The sequence below is a fragment of the Amaranthus tricolor genome, chromosome 1 (genome assembly GCF_026212465.1).
Source record: "Amaranthus tricolor cultivar Red isolate AtriRed21 chromosome 1, ASM2621246v1, whole genome shotgun sequence".
NCBI lineage: Eukaryota > Viridiplantae > Streptophyta > Magnoliopsida > Caryophyllales > Amaranthaceae > Amaranthus > Amaranthus tricolor.
Window position 1 is genome coordinate 1457505 of NC_080047.1, and position 18442 is coordinate 1475946.

The 18442-nt window shown below is 28.7% G+C and overlaps 2 protein-coding genes and 1 pseudogene across 2 annotated transcripts; 1 reads left to right on the forward strand and 2 right to left on the reverse strand.

The window, feature by feature from the left end:
• Positions 1-328: 328 nt before the first annotated feature.
• On the reverse strand, positions 329-4034 carry LOC130827191 (cytochrome P450 83B1-like; annotated as a pseudogene).
• On the forward strand, positions 3986-10780 carry LOC130797725 (probable flavin-containing monooxygenase 1). Its single transcript, XM_057660447.1, has 5 exons — positions 3986-4520; positions 7181-7418; positions 7968-8143; positions 8520-8878; positions 10254-10780. The coding sequence occupies exons 1-5, from the start codon at positions 4077-4079 to the stop codon at positions 10588-10590; spliced, it is 1554 nt and encodes a 517-aa protein (XP_057516430.1). The 5' UTR covers positions 3986-4076; the 3' UTR covers positions 10591-10780.
• An 88-nt stretch (positions 10781-10868) lies between these two features.
• LOC130797731 (sodium transporter HKT1) lies at positions 10869-17948 on the reverse strand. Its single transcript, XM_057660460.1, has 3 exons — positions 15899-17948; positions 12771-13004; positions 10869-11270 (listed from the first exon to the last, which is right to left on the reverse strand). Exons 1-3 carry the CDS (start codon positions 17050-17052, stop codon positions 11066-11068), a joined length of 1593 nt encoding a protein of 530 aa, XP_057516443.1. The 5' UTR covers positions 17053-17948; the 3' UTR covers positions 10869-11065.
• Between the last annotated feature and the right edge of the window lie 494 nt (positions 17949-18442).

Sequence of the window (18442 nt, forward strand, 5' to 3'; positions counted from 1 at the left end):
GTTTGTCTAAGGTGCAATTGTGCACCAATTTATAAAGAATAACTTTAGGGCCATACATTAGATATTTTATTTTTAAAAAATCTTGTTCTACTATAATAACAAGAATAATAAACAACTTAATTGATAAAAAATTCAATAGATTTTTCTTCCTGATTTTTGTTATTATTATTATCTTTGTTAATATGCGTCGGATACTGGGTACAACTACAAAGAAAAAAAAGAGACGAGAACAAAGAGCTCAATATAAATTAAATTATAAAAGGCTCAAATTTAAAATTTTACGATATTATTTTAATTTAAATAAAATTTAAATAAAACAAAGTATCTTTTAAATAAATTTATTTGCTACAAGATAAAGTGGGTTTTTCTTATGCATAACAACACCAAATTTGAGATCGGTATCAATGTCTTTCTCCGTAAGTCCATTCGGGATATTCCAATTAAAAAAGCACAACAAATTGGCAAGCAAAAGCTCCAAGCCAACAACACCAAATTGCATTCCAGGACACACTCTTTTTCCAGACCCGAAAGGAATAAGTTCAAAATCTTGTCCTAAGAAATTGATTGAATTTTCCATAAATCTCTCTGGCTTAAATAAATTTGGTTCGTTCCATAGTGTATGGTCTCTTCCCATAGACCATATATTGATAGTTACAATTGTCCCTGGTAAAATATCGTACCCTTCAATAATGGTTTTTTGTAAAGTTTCTCGTGGAATTAATAATGGCGTTGGAGGATGTAATCTAAATGTTTCTTTTATTACGTGTTTTAAGTATGTGAGTTTTGATAGATCATCTTCAACAATGTATCGCTTGTTTCCAATTGTGCTTCTAACTTCATTTTGAACTTTCTTCATTGCATTTGGGTTCTTAATTAATTCAGTCATCACCCAAATTATCATCGCAATACTTGTGTCTGTTCCTCCTATAAAAATGTTCTGCGTGCAAATATTCTATTTACTTGTTAGTATATATATTGAACAATAATTTTCGTTATATTTGAAGATGAGGAAGAAAATAATGATCGAATTAAATTGGAAAAAAAATTGAAGATGAGGAAGAAAAATTTTAGATTTTGACCAGTCAACCGTTATATTTGACGGTCAACTGAAGGAAAACGTTACTTGGCACGCTTTGAAAAGAAAAAATTTTGTTAGGTATTTTTGTGGCAAAAATTTTTTTTATTATGTACTTTTTAGAAAAAAAAATTTATTAGATATTTTTTGATACTTTTTTTTTTTTTAATTGAAAGTCAAACAAAATTAAAAGCTCATGGATTTTATAGGGTTATAATATTTTGTTTACATCTTTTTAAATCCCGCCTAAATAAAAAACAATTTCAAAATCCTGCCTATATAAAAGTCTAAATGAAAGACACTTAATAATATCGAGATAAACTAGTTGACAATTAAATAAAGAAATAATTACCATTAATGTAGCCTTGATGTGATCCAAAGTGATTTTGATTGGAAAAGAACCGTCTTCCTTGAGACGAAGGAGAATATCAACAATGTCTGCTTCCTCAGATTTAGGCTTATTATTATTATTATTATTATTATTATTACTATTATTATTATTATTATTAAGATGGTCTTTAATTATTTGTTCATAAAAGTCGTCGAATTTTTTAAATATGTTGTCAAGTCTTGAGCATTGTCCGCTTAATTTATCAAGCCAGCCAAGTGAAGGGAAATGATCACCGTAGAAGAAACTTGCAAACAAAACCTGTGCTTCATTTAGAAGGCTATGAAACCTACTCCTTGCCACTTCATCACTTTCATACCTGTATATTCACAACACTTTATTTTGATGAAAAGGAAAATCCTCATCAATTAGGGTAATATATAATAGTATATATGATTCTTAAGTCTTTAGAAGATAGGGATGCTTATGGGACGGGACTAGGTCGAGTCCAATTAAATTTGGAACTAGAGTCATTAATTTTTGGTGGGATTCATATCTACACTTAAACTCTTGGAATCTGAAAATTTTGGACCCGAACTCAAATTCCCCGAGTCTGATGAGACTTGGGTCCTAAATTAGACTTGTTTTAATTGTAATCACAAATTCTTGTATGAGACGGTCTTACTGTGAGACATGGATAATTGGGTGAAACAACCCAATAATGAAAACTTTTAGCATAATAGACCTTTTGTATGGACTCGTCTCACGGTGAAACGGTCTCATACTAGAGGGGCTAAATTGTAATATGTTGGATCTAAAGCGGTTTTGACAGGTTTGAAACAGGTCTAGCAAATATGGGTCTTAAATGGGTCTAGAGAGAGGATCTGTGTTTGAAGACAACCCTAGACTTAAGACACATTTACTTTTTAGACTCAGATTCGATGGGTCTAAAAATCATCACTCTATAATATCACCTCAAAATAAGAAATTTATATGCTAATAATTTATGTTATCGGGCAATTTAATCCATATACGAAAGATATATTCGGTATGATCACTTTATGATAATAAAAATAATTTTTGGAGTCATAACATACTGTTTACCAAAAGCAATCCTGCAAATTTTGGACGTAGTATAATTAACAATTAGTTCACTCAAGTTGATAATCTTTGATTGAGAAGAAATTGAAGACATCTTTTGAATAAGTCTAGAAAGTTCTTCATAATGGATTGGAGCAAAAGAACGAATACTTTGTGAGCTCAACAAATGAACCATAAAAATCTTTTTAATTTCTCTAAAATGATGATTATATGGTGAAAAAAGTAAGTCTAAACCATTATAACTTAACTTTTTGGCACCAACTGATACAAATCTATTACAAAAGTTATCATGCTATGTTTCTAGGATTTCTTTAGCCAATTTCCCTGATTGAATCACGACCATTGATCTACGGCCCAATCTTAAACTCATGATCGGGCCGTAGGTTTGGGCTAGCTTTGCGAAGTATAGATGGGGTTTTGTGTGTTCAAATTGGTGAAGGTATCCTATGAAAGGAAGGCCCTTAGGCCCGGGGGAGGGCGAAGTGCTGCATTTTTGTTGTGTTGTGAACGAAGAAAAATTGTGAAGGAGAATGCTCCGATGAAGATAAGGAGGAGGAGGACGAGCATTGTATTATTTTTATACCTTTTTGATTTATTTTATGTTGTTTTTCATTGATATTTATAGATAAATTGTTCCTAGAACTGTTAAAGTGATAGTGTGGAAAAATTTAGAGTCGAGTTATTTCGATCGAGTTCATTTTAATTAAGTCGAATTAGTCTTGGTTTTATCATAAAAAATTTTTCCAAAAAACATATTTTAATATATTTAACATAATTTTTTTATGTTATACCAACGACTAATGCATTGATTTTAAGGCAACAACAACAATATTGACATTAGAATTGATACAAGGTATTGCATGAGTCTCAACTAAAAATGATGGTGTGACACTAAAAAGATTCAACAAATTTAAGAAAATATGTAAAAATGTTTAGGTTTGTGTACGTTTCGGTCAAATTTTACTCAAGTCATTTTCAGTGTATAATTTAAAAATATCAATTTACAACCTACTAATTTCTAATCGAATTCCGATGATTTTCAGCACATTAAAATAAGACAAGTCTAGTTGTGTTAATGAATAGTAATTTTAGTAATTTTAAAGTAGTATTGGTATAGTTGTTTGGCAAGAGTTAAAATATAGTGTAATAACTCGTATTTAGCTTGAAAAGGGATTGATAGACTACTCATATCAACAAGGTGCATCTTTTTTCCTAGGGAGCCCATTTGCTAAGAACTCCACAGTTAAGCATGTTTGGTGGGACGCAATCTTAGGATGGGTGACCTCCTGGAAAGTATTCTTGGGCGTGCACTACGAATGAGGTTAAAGTGCGCTGGAAAGACTTGTGTTGATCTGTAGGGCCAGTCTACAGTCTCCATGAGTAGTCACTAGTGGTCCGTTGGGTCGGGGTGTTACATATAATAGTGGGACCAAGAGAGTAATAAAAAAAAAATCTCTCAAAAGAAACAACAGCCCTTGAATATTTTTGGCATTATTTCTTCAATGACCAATATATCTCTATGAAAAGCATCCATCTTTTTATCAAACCAAAAATCCTATTCACTACATAACAATGGAAAAAGAAAGGAATGTTTGTATAGTAGGAGCAGGCATTAGTGGGCTATTAGCATGCAAATATGCCCTTGCTAAGGGTTACCATCCCTTAGGTTTTGAGTCCCAAAACACCATTGGTGGTGCTTGGACTCAAACGGTTGAGACTACAAAACTCCAAACACCAAAATTCTTATACCAATTCTCTGATTTTGTTTGGCCTTCTTCAGTTGAAACACTATACCCTAAGAAAGACCAAGTATTTGATTACATTCAATCTTATGCTAAGTATTTTGATTTACTTAAACATTTTAGGTTTAATACCAAGGTGGTGAGTATTAAGTATGAAGGTACATCTCATGAAGAGATCCAATCTTGGGCTCTTTGGGGTGGTAATGGTCATCCCTTTGGTGGTAATGGTAAATGGATTGTTACCGCTCAAGATCTACTCAACCAATCAATCAAGGTAATTTCTTTCGTTGTAATCAAAATGAATCATTAAATTATACATACTTTATTTGTTCTACTATATTTATTATATTTGACTTTTTAATCAATTCAAAGATTATGTAGATCATTTTATTTATACACTGAATTATGCACATTTAAAAGTTATAAAAAATTAATAATATGAAAGTATGCGATTAGACGATTTAAACAAGACTTGACTATATTTTTTTTACAGATTAGGTACAATAAATAAAATAAGCTTAAATGATAAATAGTGTCAATAACATTTATATAACATATGTGTTGCATTTTCAGAATGGAGAAAGTATATATATGTGTGTAAAGTTGCAAATGTGATTTTCAGGTGTACTTTATTTTAATCGAGAAAATTAAATGTAAAGGATGGGTAAATTTTGAAAGGATATAACTTTTTTTGTTTCAATATTAATTTTTGAGAGGAGAGATTTTGGAAAGAAAAAGCCTAAACATCCATATTAAGTTTTAAAAAGTATTTCTTTTAATAATTAATTTCTCTACAGAAGAAAAAAATTTAGAAGAAAAAATACGATGTTATCCTCTCCTTTTTCTTTCTCTTAAACAAATAAGGGAACTAAATGTCCATATAAAGGTAATTTAATCAATTTATTAAAATTAATTCTTTAAAAAAATTTACTCAATAATATCACATCATGCATGGATACAAAATTAATGCTACCATGTGTTTGCGAATCAGAAATAAAATTGTACCCCTCGCGTTTTGCCAAAATGAAATATGACCACGTGAAAAATATACTTTTGTGAATTTGTCATTTATCTGCGACAAGTGTCTTATCTCTAAATATGGGCCTTTCGATAGTAGATATTAGATTGGTTACTCGTTCTTAAAAAAAATAATTTATGATACGGTCTCAATTTAAGATATATTTTGTGTTTAGATTAAATAGTCTAATAATAAAAATTTTAACTTATAGACTTCATATTTTAAATCTTTTTACCGTGAGATGAACTGGGCTGAAAAAAAAACTTCCACATGTAGAGATCTAACAGATTAGTTGGTCTAGTGACATTTGAATCGGTCGAATTGAGTAAGTGGGTTATAAATTTATTGTTACTTTACAATAATGAGAATTATGAAATAGGTAAACATATTGTATAATTTTTTCGTTATAATTTTAAAAATATATAGTTTTTGTTATTATATATGCTTAAGAACAATTTTAGAGGTCATAACTGTGTAATATTAAACTTAAATAGCAAATATTGATAAAATTACAGTAAATTACGAGTTACGACTAAAAAAAGTATTAATGTAAAATTCAAATATTAACCAAATTTATGAAAAAAAGTTAAAGATCATATCAATATGATATCAATTCATAATTAAATCAAAAGTTGACACCTCTAGTCACATGTGTTACAAGTCAATATATAATCCCTCTTATAGTTGTTTTAAATTGCATAGTCAATATATGTTGAAATTTTGGGAAATATAAATGATTGGATTGGATGTTTAGACTGTCTAATTTTAATATTTGATAAATTAGTTGCTTTAAATATCTTATTATTATAAATTAGTTATTTTGGGTCGAGCAAATTAAAGTCAATTAGATTTTTCAATTAGCTACTAACTATTAATTATAAATCCTTAGCCAATTAATTACAGTAACTTGTTAAACTTAAACAACATATAATTAGAGTATATTATATATTATATATAATTCTGTGCATTTTCTTCACGTCTTTAGTTGGCATAACTAAATAGGTTTATCGTGTGAAAAAAGTGTGTATATCATTATATGTCATTAGCTCCGTATATAAAAATTTGCAATATAATGAATTTTTATTCTAGACTGCTAGACGCAAATACTACTTGTAAAGTTTGACTTCAGTTGATATGGTATAAAATTATTATGTTTAGGTTTTTAATTGAGATGGTCTTTTGACATGTATCAGAGTCAACGTGACATAAAAAGTCACGGATTCGATTCTCATCTACCCCTACTTTCAAAGTGAAATATTAAGCACCTGATAATGCGAGAACTGTGTTAAATCCATACTTTAAACGCAACGAGCTGGACAATCATGTGAGTGGGCAAGATAGAGTGTAAAATCATTATTAGGACCTCAATTATCAGCGCAGTTTTGGTTGAAATTGTCCTTTGACACTAAGCTCTTAAGGATTTGCCTTGATGCTCAATTTTATACTTCTATAATTTTTCTTTTTTAAATATTTAAAATATTTATGACCAAAATTGGGTTTAGAAAAAGAAAACTCGAAAGGAAATATAGCAGTACTATGTACCAACTACCATCTCAATGTAACAAAAGTGTATATTGAATACTTCTAACTCAATACGACATACACTTAATTTTTATCTTACTAATCATACAAAAATTGTTAGGAAAATATTTACATATTATCTCACATCGAAAAATTACAGAGGATTTGACTAACATATATACTTGATGGACTACTTTTTTAATACCAATTGATTTTAGGATAGGAATTCATTGGATTTGTGTGTAGCGAACTACTTTTATACAGATCTTGTTATGTACAAGCCAAAAACAAATTTATCAAAAATGTCATTCAAATTATTGAGTAATTTTAAAATAAGCTTAATAAGTTCGAGAGGATATATGTTTATTTTAATTAATAATGAATGAATTAAACAGGAGTATGAAGTAGATTTTGTGATATTGTGTGTTGGAAAATTCACTGGTCTACCAAACAAACCAGAATTTCCCATTGGCAAAGGGCCAGAAGTATTTGAAGGAAAGGTTTTGCATGCAATGGAGTATGCTGCTTTAGATGATGAAAGTGCAAGAGATTTGGTTAAGGGAAAACATGTTATTGTTGTTGGCTTCCAGAAATATGCACTCGATATTGCTACCGAATGTTCCATTGCTAATGGTACGTAATTCATCTACTTTCTATGTTTCGTTTCAAATTATTTATACCATTATATTCTATTCATTTATCACATTTAATTTGTGATTAAGTTTTAATGTGTAATTTAAAACATAATCAAGTGAGAACTTATTTGATTCGTGTCAATGTAAAGATTATTAATATCAAAATTTTTAAAATTTTTTATTATACATCATCATCATCATACCAATGTATCCCGCTCATAAGGATATCAAAAGGGTCTAGGAAGGGAAGGAAAACGACAACCATACATCCATATAGGAGGAATGGTCAGAGAATCCCCCGGCTCAGGAATATACAAAATTTTTTATTATACATAATTAAAGATATTAAAAATTAAATTAGTGTATTGGACTATATGAAAAGTCAAATGTTGCAAGTTGAAACTGATCAGGAAGTATTTTGTTAATAGTTGTCATGGCTTAGACAACTAGTTTTTCCGCCAATAATGCAGACCAACTAATAACTCTAACTAACAGTCATTTGTCAAATAGATATTATTTGTGACGTACCGCTCCTTAAATTGTGCAGAAGTAGAACATCCATGTACAGTGTTGTATAGGACACCCCATTGGCATATGCCAGACCAATTTCCATGGGGAATTGCTATCGGCTACCTGTATTTGAACCGCTTTTCTGAGCTATTGGTCCATAAGCCCGGTGAAGGTCTTCTATTATATTTCCTTGCTTGTATTCTCTCTCCTCTGGTATGTTTCTTTTCTATCTTAATCTCTGCTTTATTTTTTTTATTATAATACTAATCAATTTAGAGGTATAATATATCCTGTCACATGGTTAAGATTTATCTTTTAGACTGTGCTACATTCACATTTTTAGCTTAAAAAGCTCTTGTGTGAAGGGACGTGTTAAAGTAAATAATATATAGACCTTTAGCTTTTGGTTGAGTTGGTTCATTGACATCACACTTAGTCCGAAGAACTTTCATTTGAGTGGGCCTGTTAGAGTATATAACATATGCTTGAACCTTAAATATTAGCTTAACCTTTTTGCTTGAGTTGGTTACATAAATGACTATATTTCAAAGTGGAAAATGTCAAACTAAGTGAAGGTATGGATCGACAGAGATGGGGAATCAGCAAATTAGTAGAGCTTTATATAAAAAGAAAGCTTCCTCTCAAGAAATATGGAGTAATACCAAAGCATAGCTTCTTACTAGAGATGAATTCTTGTGGGATTTCGACGGTGCCAAAAGGGTTTTATGAAAATGTTGAAAAAGGAAGCATTATTTTGAAAAAATCCCCAAACACTATAAGCTTCTTCAAAGAAGGTGTTGTACTTGATGAGCATGAATATGTTAAAAGTGACTTGGTGATTCTTGCAACTGGTTTTAATGGCGATCAAAAGCTTAAAGACATTTTTGAATCTCAAACATTTCAAGATTATATCTACGGTTCCTCTAAGGACTCAGTTCCTTTACACAGGTTAGTATTTGCATCACCTTTTTTACGTACTTCTAATTGAATTATACATGCTGGAGTTTATATTTATATATTACAAATTTGATTGTCATTAAATGATGGTCTTGTAATGAGCAGTAAGTGTAATTTTGGCAGAATAATCTCTTGACTAGTTTAATGGTTATTATTGTTTCACTTCAACATCTTATTTCGTCACAAATTCATTTCAATTAATGACATGGAAATTGTAAACAAATAAACTTTTGTATGATTGATCAAATGTCATCAATAAGGGAAGGCTATGGTAATTTCATAAAAATTTACACAACTAATCATTCTTATTTATTAGTCACTATTACTATTTGATACCAACAACCAAATTAAAAAGGTCATTATATTTTTTAGGGCGATCAAGGGTTTATTATTTATAGATAAAAAAGCTCTAAAATATCGGGAAAGTTATTTTTTTGTGTATAAGGGTCCTTTATTTATTTAAGTTTTACTTATGTAGTGTTTGTAAACAACTATTTCATTTCAAATTATGGATTTCAATTATGAAATCATAAATAAAGAATTTGAGAATGACAAGATTTGTGTTATCATTTTCAAATTCTCAACTTTAACTACTCAAAAAATAATGGTGGAATTTGATTCAAATTCAAATTTGAAAAATTTTTTTAATTTGCCAAACAATAAATTTTAGCCAATTTCAAATTTTCAAATAAAATCATCGTTTCCAAACATAGCATTAAAGTATTTTGAATTAAAATATTGGAAAAATTACCAGGAATAATACAACCTTTTGCTTATTTTCCTAATATAATACGAATTTTTGATTAACCATGAATAATACCAACTTAAAGGGTTTTTCCCTAGAAAATCCTCAATATGTTAAAAATCAAACTATAAACAAAAAAATTGGTAAATTAGTTAATATACTAAAGTTGGTATTATTCTAAGAAAATAACGTCTTAAGTTGGTATTATTCATGGTTAATCAATAATTGATATTATTGTAAGGAAATTAACAAAAGGTTATATTATTTACGATAATTTTTTCTAAAATATTTAAACTTTTATACTATTCACATTTCATAAGTGGTGCTTTGTCTAACTACAAAAAATTAGTTAATATAGTAAATTTCTATAAAAAGTTTAAAATATGTATTACTGGTGCAAGTAAAAATACAACAAAAATATATTATATTGCTGGAATGTGAACACTCGTATTTTTGTGGTTTGTAGGGAGGCGGAATATTTGCTACGTACAATTAATTTCAATTTACCTTATAACAATATTTATATTAGATTATTTTAATTCGGTGCCATAAGAAATAATCATGAAAAGTAAAATAAAAAAAGTCATTTATTAACAAGCTAATTTAATTTGTGTATTATAGAGAATGCATACATCCAAGGATTCCACAATTGGCAATAATTGGATATTCAGAGAGCATTTCAAACTTATTCACTTCAGAAATGAGATGTCGTTGGTTATTTGAATTTCTGGATGGAAAATTTAAATTGCCGAGCATTCAAGAAATGGAAAAAGGAATATTAGAATGTGACAAGTACATGAAAAGGTATTCTGGCAAGTATTACAGGAAATCTTGTATTGGTGCATTGCATGTTTGGTATAATGATCAACTTTGCAAGGATATGGGCTTGAACCCAATGAGAAAGAATGGATTTTGGGCTGAATTATTTGATCCTTATGGCCCAATGGACTATGTTTAATACTTAGAGCCAACTCTTGTGATAGACCGTTTTTTAAATAATTGTATTAGTTGGCTATTTAGCCCATGTGTGAAGGTTGTCTCACACAAGAATTTGTTAGGTATTTATTAGACATTAATTATTTCACAAAATTACTTTTAAGCTGTATTTGACCTTTTTTTAGCTTTCTATTATTAAAATCCGTGTCAGTTTATGCGATAGTTCTTTCTACAAATGAGACTGTATGTCTCACGATGAGATTATCACTAAGAAGCTGGTTTAATAAACATTTAATGTCTTAAAGTGATCACTTATATTAGTAGTTTATTGGGGTCGATATCAAAATAGAGTATTCTATTTTACAAAAACGTAGTATTACAATTATGCCTTATGAAGAAGATTATTCCTATACACAAAATTACCTAGATTTCTCCAACAAGAAGGATGTTGTATTTTACAAAACCTTTTTTATTTTTATAGTATGACAATTAATTTCTTAGGAAAGAGGTATCCAAGCTTTTCCACCATGCAAATTGAATTTCTTAAGTCTTCCAAATAACATAACAAGTATAAGCATTGCTTTTCCTCCATTACTCCATTTCCCTACAAAACCATACATTTTGTCTTCGCAATATTCCTTTGTCTTTATTAGTCTTCGTTCACAACTATAGCCAGTGGAGAATCCCACATTTCCGTAGGCACTGCCACACATTTCAATGTATATTTTAATAATAAAATAATATTATAATTTACCAAAAAAATCGTAAACATTACTTGTACGTGTCTAATCTTCTAAATTAAAAACAGAATTACAAAGCTAATTATACATTATTACTTACTATTGAATGAATGGGTTGGATATTCACATGTGGATGCATTTTTAGTTGCTCATCATTATCTGTGTAATTATATGTACTACAATTTAATATTAATAATAGAATTTTTAATTAAATGATTAGGATTATTTAGGCAAGCCCGATCCCAAATCCTATAGTAACAAAATTTTGATCATATTTTTATGATTTTTTAATACTATTAAAATACCACATTTTTAAATAATAATGTAATTAATATTATAAATAAATATAATTATTAAAAAGAATAAGCATATTCATTAAATTTATCAACAAATTTTCTCATAAAAGTTACATTATAATTTCCAACAAGTTACCAAATATCAAATGAAACGTGATATCGTGAACCACGTAATTTATGAGGATAATCTAAGATGTCCACTAACTTACAACATCAAAATCAAGAAGCAAATAATTGCCATCCACGGGATGAGAACGTAGAAAATGGTAGGGACTCGTGCAACAACATACATGTGCTCCATCTCACAGAATCTCTAAACGAGGAGGTCTCAAATCAATTTTCAGACCGAGTAGCTTATTTATTTTTGAAAAAATTACTAGTAATAATATAATTTTTTGATTATTTTTTTATAATTATATTAATTTTTCATTAACCATGAATAATATCAATTTTGAGGAGTGTTTTCCTAAATTATACCTAACATGTTAAAAATCAAACCATAGGAGATTATATTTCAAAAAATTTGGTAAATTAGTTAATAAACTAAAGTTGGTATTATTATAGGAAAAGAACACCTTAAGTTGATATTATTCATGGTTAATTAATACTTAGTATTATTGTAAGGAAATTAACGAAAAGTCGTATTATTCACGGTAATTTTTTCTTTATTTTCTTATTTTATATAATTATTTTGGTTAAAAAGTCAAAAACATGTTTAATAAATGACTTTTTACAAAAAAAAAAAAAAATAGCTTTAAAGAAAAAACGAAATAGCTAACCGGCTTTTTATTGGTTTTTGACTTGTTTGCTCAATTTTTCTGATAAGCAGCCAATAACAAATACCTAATGTTACCTAACATCTCTTTAAACAAATGATCTATTCAACTAACAAAAACCAACAAAAAAGGTCAACATTTAGCTTCTAACTGGTCTAACAAACCAACGACCAAAATCAACAATCACATGTCATACATTTCCTATTTGAAAAAAAAATAATATTTGCTAAAACAAGACTTGATTCATTTTTCTTATATTAGCGTCAAGTTTTTTTACCTTAGATTTGTGATAGTTTATGCAATTAATTCATATTTTTTTCGAAGTAATGGATAAATTACCTATAATGTGTAAATTAAATATTGATATTATAAGAGAAGAAATAAAAGTACCTTATGACTTCGAAAACGATATTAAGAACATTAAAATTGAGAGGATCTTGTTTTAAGCTTTTTCTCTCAGTGATACAAATCACAATAACAAAGATGGACAAATAAGTTAACTGCGACAACACCATATTCTTTATGATGTTCTTCTTTTCCTCTAATTTGGTCTTGTCATTATCATCTAATTTTTCTTTTTGCTGATACCCAATTGGAAGATATGAAAAGCATGGTGGAAGATACCTGTAAAAAATCCACTACTTAATTATATTTTTTTGTATAATAAGTAATTAATAAAGTATAATCATGCAAATATAAATTCAAGTGGAGACAGGTTCTCCCTATTTGGAGATAAAATTATTTATATTCCTCTAATTTTTTTTCGGAGGGGTATGAATGAATATAAATTGTCCGTTATCTTTTTTCACCTGAATTCTATTTTTAAGCGGAATATTAGATTGATGTTGATGATGCAAATAAAAATTCAAAATATTTTATAAGAATCTACATGCATACGGTGGCGAAGTGAAAGCACAATGCAATGTAATCCTCTTTAAATGATTTGTATAATATCCCCAATAGGTTTGAATAGTTATATAATGGTGAATCTAGTAATATTTCAAAGAAAATCATAGCTCATTTGATCATTTATGTGCTCTTCATATACCAAACGTCTAAGGTTTGATTCCTAGTTGCAATTTTATTTGCAAATTTATTTTTATTTTAAATTTCAATGAGGTTATTTGCAGGAGTCGGAATCTTTTTAGGTCCGCCCATGCATGTATGATCAAATACCTTATACTTATTTTAAACATAGCCTAAGATGGCACAGCCGAGCAGGAATTTCATGTCTAACTTTTATTATAAGAATTTTAGCCACAAATAATGTTCAAGAAGTTGAACCAAATTCGCACAATATCATGAAGAATACTTATTAAAAACTTAAAAATAAAAAAAAAAAGTATAAAAGTAGGTATTTGATGCTTTTGAAATTGGATATAAAGAGGTCTGATTTGTATGATCAGCATGGATCCACATATAAGTTTGTAAAAAGAATAAAGTTAAATCTCAAATTAAGGCCAATAAGTTGTAATCTCTATGCCAAAAATTGACAGCTGCATGGATTCAATTCTTTATTCAACTTAAAGAAACATTTGGGAATAAACTATTTACAACTTTTTTTTGGTTTTACATTTCAATTTTAATACTTTCTCAGATTAATTTATTTAAGTTTTAATATTTATAAGGTTTCAACTTACTTTTAAGCTATTATTATAGGTGGCATTTACTATATAATCCAAATCTAATAATATGACTATTCTTTATTTCTCGATTAGGAAAACCAATATTTCACCATCATTGTAGTCTATGTCGGGTGATATTTTCATTGTAGAAAGTACTCTTGCTGAAATAAAAATTATTAAATTCTACTTAAATAGAAAATTTGAAATTAAAAATTTGGATTTACTTAGATACTTCTTAGGCATAAAAGTATTATACTCTAATGATGGAATTATACGTTCTCATTTGCGGGTTCTATTGGCTTAAAACTAAAAGCTGATTCCATGTTTAGGAACAAATTCACTTAAAGTTTTTTACTGATAGTTGAAATTCAAAAATATGTTATGTTGACTTAAAAGGCTTTCGTGTAAGAAAATGTAATTAAATATACAACTAGCTTTCAACAATTATAATGTACTCTTAAATTATCGTATAAGTTGTAACAAGTTGCCATTTAATATTTCAAAATTAATCTTAACACATTTTTAAATACATCATAAGGTTATAATAAAAATTTTAAGCAACTCGAAAATTTATAGTGCACCTCTCCCTCACTCTCTATATTTATATTCCATACATAAATTATGTAAAATTTTACAAATATCATACATTTTAAGTGAATATAACTAACATTTTTAAAAATTATAATATAATAATATGATCCAAAAGTCATCTCTCCAATAAAAAGTCACAACATAGCTTGGTTTAGAGAAAAGTTTCACCTAATCCTCTCATTCTCTTAATAAAAAAATAAATATGCCCCAAGTGAAGATTCTATGGTATGCATGGTCACATAATTGGGTCTTTGAATTGGATTCTTAATTGGGAAATAAAGAACTTTTTAGAACTTGATAGAAATACTACTCTTGTAACCTCAAATTGTTGATGTTGACTTTGAAAGATTTTAGTCAAATTAATAAAAGATTTTGACCATAATTAATTATTTGATGTTCCTACTTACTCTGTCACTTATCTGTTTATTAACATTGTTCTACAAGAAAGTCAAATAAAAATTAATTGCTAAAATATACTATAATATAACTTTGAGCTTTAATTATCAGTTTAATTTTTGAGCTATTTATATGAGCAAACGTCTCTCGGTAAATCGACTTTAAAATAAAAATTGCACATGCTAATAATTGTATTAGTTAAGCTAATCAATCCATGTATGAGGAATGTCTCACTATGAAACTTTCTCACACAAGAATTTGTGCTTAAATTTTTTGTTCAGTTAGTTTCTTAAGATGGTATCAAAACTAACGTGACAAAAGATCACCAGTTCGAATCTCAACCACCACTAATTTAAGGTGAATTAGGATATGTGGTGCATATCCGCACTTCTAGCTAGCCCAAAAGACTCCTATAATCCTATATAACATGGCATAACATATTCTAAAGCCTTAACCTCATCTTAATTTAAATCTTTGACAATAATTATGAAGATTTGGACTAAAAAGTTTTCTACATTACGACTAAACAGCGGAGAAAGCTAAGAGTATATAATGTGTAATTTTATAAATTTGTTATCCAATTTGTACACAACAAGATCAAGATCAACATAAGAGAAGAGTTGGCTACACACAAATTTGATGAGGTTCATCTTAAAATCAATTGATAATACAAGAAGTACCCCTTCAAACTTATATGTTAGTCAACCTTTCTCTAAATATTTGATGTAATTCATCATCTTCATATCCAGTATATTCCACTCATAGAAAACTATGATCAAGGTCTAAGGAAGGAAAGCGGCAACCCATACCCATAAAAAAAATGCGGCTAAAGAATCCTTCGACTCTGGAAAGATGACGGAATTAACATAAAGAAAGAACAAATTAAAGAAGAGAAGAAAAACTCACATCATGATAATGAATACAACCAAGATGGCCGAACTAACGATAGAAAGATCAACAATAGATTCCCCACTATGTCTCAAATTCGCTGTCTGAAACAACGATCCTACAAACTTCTCATACGAACCCATTCCCTCCATAACTTCAGAGCTCCATTCCATGGCAGAAAACAACACAATTTGCAACATATATAACCCAAAAACACTCCCAACAAGAAACCAACACTCTTTACTAGACATTAACCCATCAAAACCCATTTCTTTGTAATTATTTAACATATAATTATACTCTTTTTTCTTAGTAAACCTCTCTAAAACCCATATTACTAATCTTAAACTTGGTGAAAATAAAGTATTACCCAAAAATATTTGAGGGATTAAAATCAAAAGAAGGCCTGAATTTTTTCTAAATACAATCATATTTTCATTTGTAGGGATAAAACCACAATTCGAAAATGTCGAAATTATGACAAAAAATGAAAAAGTTTGTAGGACAAGTCCTTTACTTTCAAGGACATGTTTAGCACTTGGAGTTAGAGTTATATACATGGTAACTAAAACTAACCCAATTGCATGTATAATGACATGATATCCTAGGACTACATACCCTAAAATTTTAAGACAATTGTACTTTAAATGACCCTTTTGGTCACTATTATTAAAGGACTCTAGGACTAGAGTAATTTTCTCATTATTACTATCCCAACTAGTATTAAAATTAGTTGAGCCTAATTCTCTAGAATTTACTACTACAAAATTATCTTTATTATCCATATCAATTTTATTTTGTTTAAATAAAAATTTAAACCTTTGAATAAAGAGACCGAAAAAAGAAACTAATACGTCTCCACCAAGGAGCATAAGAAAGGTCATGATAATTAGTTGGGAATTGGAAAAAACCTCCATTTCAACTGTAGACATACTTGAAACAGTTATAGCTGATACTGAGGTGAAAAATAGGTTTAAATCATTAGGGTTATGTTTGGTTCTCGGCTCTAATGCCTTCAAAGCCAAGTAACCGATTGTCGATAGGAAGAGGAAGTAGCAAAGTTGGAGCCAAAATGGTTTGGCATGAGAGATTATGTAGTTAAGGAATGATGACATGGAGGGTTTGAGGGAGGAGGATGTAGTAAGTGATAACTTTTTGGGGAAGTAATTCATGTTGGGACTTCTTAATTTAGAACAAATGCTAGAAGAGCAATATATATATATATATATATGGTCGTGTTCAGGTGCAAACCACGGTTATATGTAAACCGTGAGAACCAAAAAATGTGTTACCTTTTTACTGAAAAAGGTGCTACTTTTGCACAAAAACTGTGTTACTTTTATTTTTAAAAAAATCTGGTACTTTTTACCAAAAAACAGGATCTATCAGAAAAAAAATAAATACAAAGTAACACGTTTTTCTGAAAAAAGCAACACCTTTTTATAATTCTCACGGTTCTCATATAAGGATGTTTCACTTTAACTTTTCCCAATATATATATATAGGTGGACAATGGTACTTTTATACATGGCTCAAGTCATACAATATTATATTGAGAATATATAAAAGTAACTACTAAAACCGTGTATATATAACGTCCAACAGTTGAAAAGAAAAAAAAAGGAATTTAGTATGTTTACACGAAAATAGCTAGAGATATAATAAAATAATGTACTTTATTGTTTTAAATTGAAAATTTTTTTGTATTGTATATATATATATGTTCTTAATAAACCGATAAGAAATTTAGACTTACAGGTTGAGATGGTAGAAAATCTATATGAAAAATGTCTTGAATACCCCAAATCGATAAGACGGAGTAGTAGAAATGAGGGCGGAGAATAGCAATGGCTTGAAAGGCATATGAAAATCTTAGACTTACAGATTATTGATATGGTTGAATATTGAAAAGAAAGAAATAGAAATTTCATGTTGACAAAAACTGAAATTGTTCTATTTGGTTTATGTATACGAGCACCAAGTAATTATTAGGATTAAAGTTTTGGCATCGCTATTGCTATTATTTATATGTAGTGCATAATTTTGTAGCAGTTTTTTATAAAGACGAAAAAAGAAAGAAATCAATTAAATTATTAAGGTACAAGGAAAATAAAAATGAATAAATTGATAAATGTAATCATATTCATATAATTGAATTAAAAATGATTGAAAAGTGTAAACAACAATTGAAAATAAATTTAACTAAATTTAAGTAGTTATTTGTGATTGATTTACCTCAAGATATATATGAATGCCACTTTAAACCATTTTTAAAAAGTAGTGGTGTGTATAATTTGTTTGGATACGAGGTTGTAGTGTACGCTTATAGTCAAAGTTTTTTCAATTTCTGATGTTATTATTTGGTAATTGGTATATCATAGATGTAGTTCAACCACAAATTTTATGTTGCTAGTATTAGACATATCTTTTGGGTTAACTCTGAATCACTAAAAAGTACGATGATAGAATTTTTTAACTATATAATTATATAAACGATTAATAAATTTCCGATTTAATTTCCCACTACTTTGTGTTAGTCAAAATTTCCGATCAATTTCCAAC

Bases quoted from the DNA above. Each gene is read 5' to 3' on its own strand.
- LOC130797725 (XM_057660447.1), top strand. From the start codon at position 4,077: ATGGAAAAAGAAAGGAATGTTTGTATAGTAGGAGCAGGCATTAGTGGG. The intron at 4,521-7,180 runs GTAATTTCTTTC...TGAATTAAACAG, and splicing joins TACTCAACCAATCAATCAAG to GAGTATGAAGTAGATTTTGT. The intron at 7,419-7,967 runs GTACGTAATTCA...TAAATTGTGCAG, and splicing joins CGAATGTTCCATTGCTAATG to AAGTAGAACATCCATGTACA.
- LOC130797731 (XM_057660460.1), bottom strand. From the start codon at position 17,052: ATGAATTACTTCCCCAAAAAGTTATCACTTACTACATCCTCCTCCCTC. The intron at 13,005-15,898 runs GTGAGTTTTTCT...GATTTTTTACAG, and splicing joins GTTGTATTCATTATCATGAT to GTATCTTCCACCATGCTTTT. The intron at 11,271-12,770 runs GTACTTTTATTT...AATGTGTGGCAG, and splicing joins ATCGTTTTCGAAGTCATAAG to TGCCTACGGAAATGTGGGAT.